At 38.6% G+C, this 10,395-nt stretch overlaps 1 protein-coding gene across 6 annotated transcripts in view; it reads left to right on the forward strand.

Moving 5' to 3' along the window:
• Positions 1–10,395, forward strand: part of LOC104337807 (E3 ubiquitin-protein ligase TRIM23) — a 72,159-nt gene that overhangs the window by 19,870 nt on the left and 41,894 nt on the right. For 4 of the 6 annotated variants that reach the window (XM_075411821.1, XM_075411820.1, XM_075411827.1 and 1 more), the window contains 4 exons: positions 4,859–4,988; positions 5,105–5,215; positions 6,661–6,785; positions 7,144–10,289. The exons of the other annotated variants lie outside the window; for them this stretch is intronic. In XM_075411821.1, the coding sequence (XP_075267936.1) occupies positions 4,859–4,988; positions 5,105–5,215; positions 6,661–6,785; positions 7,144–7,323 (546 nt within the window). In that variant the 3' untranslated portion in view covers positions 7,324–10,289. Of the gene's footprint in view, positions 1–4,858; positions 4,989–5,104; positions 5,216–6,660; positions 6,786–7,143; positions 10,290–10,395 lie in introns of those variants that run through there. 6 annotated transcript variants of the gene reach the window in all.

The raw sequence follows: 10,395 nt of genomic DNA on the forward strand, positions 1-10,395 counted from the left end.
CCAGTACTGACCCCTGAGGGACACCACTAGTTACCAGCCTCCAACTAGACTCAGCGCCGCTGACGACAACCCTCTGAGTTCTGCCATTCAGCCAGTTCTCAATCCAGTTCACCGACCACTCATCCAGCCCACACTTCCTCAGCTTCCCTAGGAGGATGTTATGGGAGACTGTGTTGAAAGCCTTGCTGAAGTCAAGGTAGACAACATCCACGGCTCTCCCTTCATCTACCCAGCCAGTCATGTCATCGTAGAAAGCTATCAGATTGGTCAGGCATGATTTCCCCTTGGTGAATCCATGCTGACTACTCCTGATAACCTTCTTTTCCTCCACTTGCTTGATGATGACCTCCAGGATAAGCTGCTCCATCACCTTTCCTGGGATGGAGGTGAGGCTGACCGGCCTGTAGTTCCCTTGGTCCTCCTTCTTGCCCGTTTTGAAGGTTGGAGTGACATTGGCCTTTCTCCAGTCCTCGGGCACCTCTCCTGTCCTCCAGGACCTCTCAAAGATGATGGAGAGTGGCTCAGCAATGACATCCGCCAGCACCCTCAGCACTCGTGGGTGCATTCCATCGGGGCCCATGGATTCGTGGACGTCCAGATCGCAGTTCATCTTCTAAGTAGTTTTTTTTTATTATTTTAATACAATTTCAATACCACCTATTCTTTGAAAGGGATGAAATTATTTGCAGTTTGATAGTGGTGATACTTATCATGTGGGACAGTCTGGAATTCTAAAGAACAAGATGTACTTAGATTCATGGGTGTTTTGATTCTGAGTGGGTGAAAGAGGAACAGGATCTATTGTTGCTAAGATGAAACTGAGGATTTAACTGTTGCTGTTGAAGCTTTTACTCTAAGGAAACGGAGACTTTCATGGGGATTCTATGCCAATCCTTGTTGTTGTCAGAAATTCAATTTCTTCCAAATTATTAGTTTTCTACTTAAGTATGTTTCAATTGCCATGTAATAACTGCTTTGTCAGATCAATAAATGCAACATTTTCACCTCTGCCCACTGCCTTCCCTATTTAGCAGAGACCAGAGTTAGCAGGGTCAGGAAGACCTCTTCTGCAAACCCCTGTTGTTCCAGGAATGAAACAATGTTCACATTTCACAGACGATGAATTGCATTCTGTGTATTCAGCATTGATTGATGCTGCCATCTCACAGGGCTGAGTCAGAGAGGCATTTTAGATATGTGTTTTTGCCTTTAGGAGCTGTTAATCTGACTCAGAAAATTTTGTTTGCGAATTTCTGGTGTTTGGAATGAGAATGGTTGCAGCCATGTTGCAGCCAGCTAAGCTGTAACAGGGCATCAGAAATAGAAGATCTGAAGTTGGTCTTGGCTTGGGGGATGCAGAAGTCTTCCAGTGTCTCTCTGCACCTCAGCTTTCTTTAGAAAGAAATGGGGCCTCTATTGTTTTTCTCCTGTGACAAACTGGTATTTTTATGAAGTCCTCTGAAGTTTAGATTCTGAATTTCAAAGGTGCCAAGGAAAATGTTGTTTTTCACAAGCACAGTAGCAGCCGTGAAAAAGTAAGATGAAAGTAATTATTTCAGTCTTTTTACTTTTTATGTCTCCTCATTTCTGACAAGGCTTTACAGCTCTCTTTCTACACAGTGTTTTTTTAGAATACTGTCATGCTGATGGCCACTGTTGTGGCTTGTAGTGAGACCCGTTGAACCTGAAAGGTCTGTGCCTGGCAGCAGATTTCAAGCAGAAATAAAATCATCAGATCCAAAACTGTAAACTGCTGTTGTATCACTGAAATGGTCTTTGTCACGAACTCTTATGCACTGAAGGCTGCATCCATTACAAAATTTAAAAAGCATTTCAAGCAGTACCATATCAGAGGAACATTCCTTATCCAGTGCAGGTTGTGGAGATCTAGGGAGGGGAGGGAGAAGTCCTTTTCACTATTGAAAGTGAGTAGCTTTAATCCACATTTTTTTCTTTCACTGACACAAAAAAAGTGAATAGTGCTGTTTCCTCCTCCTAAACCATCAAAGGAAATGCCACATATAAACCTCTTAAGAGAACATTTGGAGAATTCCAGGACAAGAGGCTGAAAATATTTAAAGAAATATGTTAGTCCATAATATTTTTTCCCAAATGTTGTTAATATATTGTTTCCAGTGGATCCTTCTTTACCGATGTGTTTGTGAGGACTTTGACTAAATGAGGTTGAGATGTCTGCTGATGTCATGCACTTACCTTGTTGGCAAGGAAATGGCTGCTCGTCCAGGATTGTGATCCTTATATGAAGAGAAAGATGGGTGTTTTGTCCTGATCAAATGAGAGCAATGTCTGTGGAGTGTTATACACATGAATAGCAATTGGTCATCCTAAATATTTGTGTGTACGTACTGGAGGGGGTGAAAATGAGGAAGAAAACAGTACCTGAGATAGTAAAGAGCACTTACCCATCAGTGTTGAAGCAAGTATGGGAAACTGCTAACCGTTACCAACACCAAGAGTACCCAAGAAGACAATAATCTGTCAGAGGGGAAAGCACTTAACAGTATCTTTAAGTAAACCTGTATACAGCTTTTGTCACGTCAACTAATTTCTTAACAAAAACAAAGGACAAGGACAAAACCCAAAAGATCACAGTTGTGTGGGTTTTTCTTCTGCATTTTCTGTACTGAGATTTAAGAAAATGCCAAGTTTTACCTTGAACAGAAGTCACAGGTTACCTGTCTTTTAAGTATTCTTTCAAGTAATGCACCTGCCAGAAGTGCAGACATGAAGAGGTTTTACTGGCCAGATTTTTTTTAAATAATGTTTTTGATTAAAAGTGCTGATATAGTTGATGCGGAGAGATTTTTTCATCTGTCAGTTTCTAGCTGTGATCATCAGTAGTCAATTATTTCTGGCTCATATTACAGATGTTATAAATTGTTTTTTGAGTTGGAACTTTTCTTGCAAGGTTCTTCCTGAAGTGACAGAACTACTCACACAAAAAGTGGAAATTGGGCGTCTGTCAGAGATTGATGTGTGCATTTCGATTCCTTCTGAGAGAGTACACACACACTGAGAACAACCTGTTTTCGCTCTAAATCTTACAGAAAGCAAACTGCAACAGGATGGCTAAATTTGACAGAATCATTCATTTCCTCCACTTGCCCGATGCTTTGAGCTGCACAGGCCAGCACTGCCTGTGTCCTGCAGCCATGGGAGCTGTAGAGGTGACTGGAGCTTCTGGTGGAGCCTGGAGAGGATGGCCAGGCTGGCTCGCTGTCAGAAAGCTCTGGCCATAGCCAGGGTGCTGCCTCCAGCAAGGAACCTGTAAACTTAGCAGCTCTATCCAGAGCTGCCTCTTCCTCCTTCCTTTCAGGCACAGAGAAGAACTGGGGGGATTCATCTCCAGAAATTTTAGACAAAATCAGAACTGAGGCTTGAGTGTGAAAAGAGTGCTGGAGGCATGGTGGTTTTTTTAGACTCTCCAGTGTCTTTGGCACACTTCTTTGTGTTCTTTCTTTTTGCCTGCATCTTTCCTGCTGACATGCTTGTCAAAAACCTAACCATGGGTTTTCTCCAGAAGGAAATAGCCCTTTCTGATAACATGTGTTGTGCAGTTGTCACTGAATTTGGCAACTTCACCTCTGAATCCAAAAATCCAGAACTCAGACAAAATTTATTGAAAAGCAAATAAATCTCACAGTTTTATTTTCCAGATCTTAAATATTCAGTTAGTCTTTTGGTTTGGGAGCATCTGTGTTGTGTATTATCAAAGCCGTAGTGCTGAAACTGCGCGGCTTGTACAAGTTTATTTCACAGATTCAAATGAAGTCATTTTTTCACAATAGATAGTTAGCCTGTGGAGTTCTGTGCCAAGAATCTTCGGGGCCCTAAACGTCTGGGGTTTCAAGAAGCAAACAGACAGATTCGTAGATGAATAATACATTAAGATGTGTTAGTTGCAGAAATCACACTGTTGGCTCAGTACATCCATGAGCTGCAAGCTGTTAGACACAGGGAGGGTGTGTAGGGGAGTTAATGTGCTTTCCCTGTTACTTACTTTCAGACTTACATATCTTTACCTAGTTTCAGACAATATGCTGGATTAGGTGGATCTTTGACCTGACTCTTACAATCATGATGTTGCTGACTTTCATTGTGATATTTGCATTTTTTTTTTTTAGAAAGCAGTTTCTTAAGGTGTTTTTACTGTCTTTGGGGATTGCAATGCGTAAGGTCGTTGAATTCATCTGTGTCGATTATTCTTGCAGTATGCTACCTCATCTGTGACAGAGGAAAGAGTGGAGTTGCATGTTGTTATAGTATATATACAGCTATATAATGTATCCTCTGTGTGTCTCTATATATATCTCTCAAGTCATGTAATGTAGATGTTTATACAATCAGTCACACTGGTGCATGTTGGTCATGTACCAGGAGAGGTTGTAGCATTTTTGCACTCACTAAATAGCATTTGTAATGCAAGAAGAAGCAAAAACTGTGTGGGGTAGACACAGGTTTTTGTGTCTTGCTTACCCAGCACAGTGCTGTCCGGATTTTGCATAGAGAAATGTATTGTCACATAGTTCTGATAATTGAAACTCTGGTATTTCATCAAGGTAGCCTTTCTAAGTATAAAAATACCAGCATTAGATTGGCTGTGTTTCTAAAAGGCGTATGATATCTCAGGCAGAAGTTGCAGGCTCACTGCAGAGATTACTGGATATTTTAGTTTATATTATTGCTGGAGTTGGTTGGTGATTGTGCCTTGTATTTTTGTAGTCTGTCCATTTAATCACTTTACAAATAGTGACAAGGAAAGTATCTTAAACATAGAGAGTTTTCTAATTCAGATTTCCTAAACTTGCTTCTGTTTTGTGTATGCTGTTTATTCCAGGACAACAGGGTACACATTGGACCAAAAATGGAAATTCGAGTTGTCACTCTAGGATTAGATGGAGCTGGCAAAACAACTATTTTGTTTAAGTTAAAGCAAGATGAATTCATGCAGCCAATTCCAACAATAGGTTAGTAGCAACAATTTAAATGTAGTGATTTTTCTGAATGTTTGGCTTAATCTGTAGAATTTTATCATTTTATATTAATACAGAAGAAGACTAAAACTTTAATATTTTTATTCTAGGTTTTAATGTTGAAACAGTAGAATACAAGAATTTGAAGTTTACTATTTGGGATGTGGGAGGGAAGCACAAATTGAGGCCGTTGTGGAAACATTATTATCTCAATACACAAGGTGAGACTAAGACAACTTTTAAACTGCGTTTTGTTTTCTAGCCTGTATTTCAGATCCAAAAACATTATTAATAGAAATAATGTATAACTGTAGAAAGTTGTTCTTCTAATGCAAAGTATAGCTGCTAGATTAATGAGCTCAGAAATTTTAATCCAGTTGGTCATAATGTCTGCTGCTTGATTAAGGTGCATGCTCCATAAATCCATCAGACGGTTTATGGAGCCAAACAAAATTAGAATCTCTGTTAACCTGGTTCTAGCTGAGAACCGACAAAGTGCAGCGTTCCAAAGTTTGTGTAGTGAGAAGTAGTACTTGCCAGGTAAGAGATTTCAATAGCACTTGAAATGAAAATACTCAGCCTTTGGGAGCCTTCAGTTGGCAGCTTGAAAAATTCTACAAAGTTCTGTAACTTCTGACCTGGTATCACAGTGTAATATCTTGTCATAGACTATAGACTGCGGATTCTGAAAACATTGACCTAAATGGTGCCATCTTGGAAATTCATGCTGTCCTGCTGTAAATCCTCCATAGTTGTCTTCCAATTTAGAAAGAGGTTCCTCTTCATTAATTCATTCAGAATTATCTGAAATACTTGGGAATGACAAACATCCATTTATGTGCTCCACTTTGCATTATTTCAGCCTTCACTGTGAACTTTAACATTTTAAATTGTTCATCTTTTCAAACTTAAAAACTGTATTTCGGGATTTCTGTTGTCCTCTTAAAACTTACTGTGTAAACACTGGTATCATGGAGTCATGACTGCCTTGAACTTTATGTTGGAGAGAAAGTCTAAGCAGTTAATCTGGTGCATAGCTGCAGCAAGTTTTGTTTAGTTTTGGTGTTGGGGTTTTTTCATTGCAAAAAAATGTAACTTTAAATTCCACCCTGTAGCTCTGCCTCCCTGACTCTCCAGTCTTTCTGGCATCTTGGTTACTCTCTGTAGTGGATAGTAGAATCTACTGCTGCTGTGTCAGGTCCATGGCAATCTTCTCTGGATTGTGCAGTCTGTAGCTGAAGGAAGCTGTGCCGATTTGGCTGAACCTGTAGATTTTACAGCCAGCTAAGGGGAACTGGAGCAGTCATGTGGGAGTTGATTGAGTATAAATGGATCAAGAAAGGGTTTAAACTGAGATACTCAATCCACACATAGTAAATCTCTTTTTAGACCTAAGCAGTTAAAATATCAGAGCCTTTATGTTAGACTAGGCAAAGAACTTCAGACTTTTTTTTTTCCTGTTTTGTGATGAATTTTAGATTTTTGTCAAAAGTATAGAGGTATGTAAGGCATTTCTCAGTCCTCCTGGATTTGAAATTGAAGTTGCGCACTGCTGGGAAACTTCACATAGAAGACTGCTAGAAAGAAAGAGTTGTGTAAGTTGAAAACTAATTTTACAGAGTTTATATTTGAATGTGTGTAAAACATTTCTGTCTTTCTTTCATAGCGGTGGTGTTTGTTGTTGATAGCAGTCACAGAGACAGAGTCAGTGAAGCACACAGTGAACTTGCAAAATTATTAACAGAGAAGGAATTGCGGGATGCCTTGCTCTTGATCTTTGCTAATAAACAGGTACTTGTGATTTTTTTTTTCACTCTTGTTACTCTCTTCCTCAGTTTGTGTATCAAATTCCAACTTTCTGAACTCTCTCGTATGGGTTGGGAATGGTAATGTGGAAAGCGTCAAATGTAGATGTTTTCCTTATGTTTAACACTGGTAAAATAAGTGATGCTAGAGTGCTTAGCAGATTCAACAGCTAGGTTTTGTTTTATGGTAACAAGCAGTAAATGCGTAACTGTTTTATTTGGCTTTTGTGTTTAGAAAGCTTTTATGTGATCTGTAGCTTCAGTCTAAGCCATCGGTTAAAAATAAAATGCTTCAAACATAATACAGAAGAATAATTGAGTCTTTGTATGCGATTCTGTTGTAGGATGTAGCAGGTGCGCTTTCAGTGGAAGAAATCACAGAACTGCTGAGTCTCCACAAACTCTGCTGTGGCCGTAGCTGGTATATTCAGGGTTGTGATGCCCGAAGTGGTACAGGACTTTATGAAGGATTGGACTGGCTTTCGAGGCAGTTAGTGGCTGCTGGTGTCCTGGATGTGGCTTAATTTTACCGCAGCTGCAATTTAAGGTTGTAGTTTACTGTTTTGTTTTGTTTGCACGATTTAGGATGTTGTAGCCAAGTCTGCTGTCTGAAGACAGTACTTTATGTAACTTGGTGGTTAAAGAAAAATATAAGGCTTTATCCTAGACTGGATAATTGGTTCAGTAAACTTGTGCCGTTACAGTGTTTTTGAAATTTTATACATTTAGAAGTAATGGAATGGGCTCTTTACAAGGCTGCCTTGAAACTCTTTTTGGTGAAATTAGATTGTTACAATTTAAAATTCTTCCCTGATAAAATATGCATTGAAGTTCATGTAATAATTATAACAAGGTTACAGTAGTTAATTGGTGTCAGAAAAACTTTTGAGTGGTATAGAAATACTTTCCCAGGAAACTATTCCAAACTCCATCTCAAGTTATTCGAATAGCCAGCTCTATTAGAAATAAATGGTGCTACTTTTTAATATCTGAAGAATGCACTCCTCTAAAGGTGGCATTCAAAATCACATGCAAATACACCACAAAAAGAATGTTTCCCCCATTATTTATTAGCTTCCCTGCTTGTTATTGGAAGGCAGCATAACTGGGGAAAGAAAACTGAGCATGGGGAACAGTGCTGCAGGGCTGGGGCCTATGGCATTTTTTAGCTAGTTGTTTTATAGTTGGGGAGGGATTCCTTGGGGTTTTGTTAACTGTACACATGCTAAATTATTTATAGACAGACTATAGTGATATTGACGTGAAAGTGTTTTGTGTGTGCTTGAGGACATAATCTGCCTTTAGAGATAAAGTTTACTCCTCAAAAATTCAAATGAAGTTTAAAAAATGAAAAACAACTTCTTAAAGAAGTAGTGTGGTATAATGCAAATCCCGCTATGTACTCCTATGTAGAAGTCATGCTTCCAGATTAAGGTAGTGGCCTTAAAATGTTTAATAACACCATGTAAAAGCAATGTACACTAACTAGAACTCTTAGAAGAGCAGATGGCAAAATGTGATGTAAACCTTCCATAATTAGATTTTCGATTCTTACTGAATCTTCTACATGGAACTGTCACCACCTGCCTCTATTTTCAAAGATTACTCATTCACAAACCCATGAAATATGAGTGTAGTGCTGTTTAAATTTAGAGAAGATTGCAACAACTTAATGATGCCTCTTTCTGCTGCACATGCCACTCTGCTGACAATTTTATCTGTCTGGTATGCGTACCAGAATCTTCTGGCCTCCTCTTTAAGTACACAGCTATTGCCTGTTGAAGGACCCATGCCACGGACTTCTTCATGTCGTTAAAGGAGCTATGAAGAGCATCAAAACTGCCTGTCACCAGTTTTCTTACTGGAGGAGGGGTAAATCGGGAGAACCAGGCAGTGGAAGTGAGCAGTGTTGTTTCACAGATGGGTAGATATTTTTGCCATGCTGAAAAGTGTGTTTACCTGTGAGCGCTCTGAACCTCACATGGCGAAGAAAATGTATCCCATTATCTGTGGCTATGGCTTTTATTGTAGTATTACCAATTTTATGACGTTTTCCTACTACATACGTTAGGTGAAGCCAAGAATGTATACGCAAATAATTTAGTACATTTGCACTTCTCTTCAAGGGGAAGCAGTTAAGGTAACTACTTCCTCATAATGACACTTATTTGTAGTTTTCTCCTGTTACTTAGACTTCATGTAAATGGTGTTAAATGCAGTTTCAGATTCAGCAAGTCTAATGCCTTGAATAGTAGATGAAAGAACACTAAGCTTTAAAGTAGTTAAATGTTTGTGAAATGGGCTTTGATGCCTGTATATGTACATAGGTACTGAGAAGGGATATTTACTCTTTCTTCAGACAACCTAATAGATTTGAAAATAGTTTACAGTGGAGTGAAAGGTGTCTTCTTGCACCTACTGAACTAAAAATTGTTCATCTTTCCTAGCCTGTAACTTCTTGCACAATAGACAGTTGGCTGCTCTGACTTGCGCACTGGTTAGCCCGTACTAACTGCAGAGCAGTCCCAGACCTAGTTAGGGATGACTGTCCCTTCATAGCTCTTTTAGAAATACGAACAAATTCTGCTAAGCATGGTAGATACCTTTTCATGGAATATTTTTAACGGAGAAGACATGCATTCTGTAGAAAAATCCTGATTCTTTATTTTGGTTGGCTTATGCTTCAGTTATACATGACTCTCAGTATAGTTCTGCTTCTACTTTAAAATGTTCAAGGTGACCAATTTGGATTTTTTGTAACATTTACATTTGAGGCCAGAGGAAAAATTCTCACTCATGCATATTTTTGAGTACAAAGATTGCTTGTGACACACAGAATGCTACCGTAGAAGTGTCTAAATGGGATTTATTTAAGATGACTTGAAGTAACTGTGAAAGTGTTGCATTAGTCTGTGAACTCTTCAGTGTAAATTAAGAGGTTTACTTGTATTAAAAATTAATACTACATATAAACTGCTTTGGTTACAAATTTAAGCTTGTTTCACTAGTTTTATTGAACTTTAGTTTTTTGCATACTGACTTATGCAATATGTAATTGGAAAATTCCCTCACCTAGAACTCATGCATTACTAACTATGAGGATTATTTAAAAAGACTGAATAACTTTTTAGAGGATTTTGACTTAATTGTGAAATTGAGTAAATACAACATCCAGTGACTGTGTTGTGGCTTTCTTTAAAGAATGTCAGCTCAAAAATAGTATCGCTAGGTTAACTGAAAAATTGTTTTATCATTTGATATGGTCTTATTGTATGCTACCTTTAAATTTATTGTGGACTACGTGGTAGATGAGGGTTTTATTATGAGATAGTTCTTATTCTGAACTGTTGCAGTAGGTGTGGATGTTATGTAAAGATTTCTTGAAAGGACGCTGTGGAAACAGTTCATGAGCTGCTGTAACTTGAGTTGCCCAGAAAATGAATTCTTTTCAATAAAAGTATCTAACACTTCGAGTATGAAATTTAATAAACTTGCCTTTTTTTTGTTTGTTTGTTAAGGTCATCTCAGAATCGAGGTGTGCTACATTTAACGTACTGCAGAATTTTTCTTCTTGATCCCTGGAGATATCCCTTTAT

Source organism: Opisthocomus hoazin, chromosome Z (genome assembly GCF_030867145.1).
Source record: "Opisthocomus hoazin isolate bOpiHoa1 chromosome Z, bOpiHoa1.hap1, whole genome shotgun sequence".
Classification (NCBI taxonomy): Eukaryota; Metazoa; Chordata; class Aves; order Opisthocomiformes; family Opisthocomidae; genus Opisthocomus; species Opisthocomus hoazin.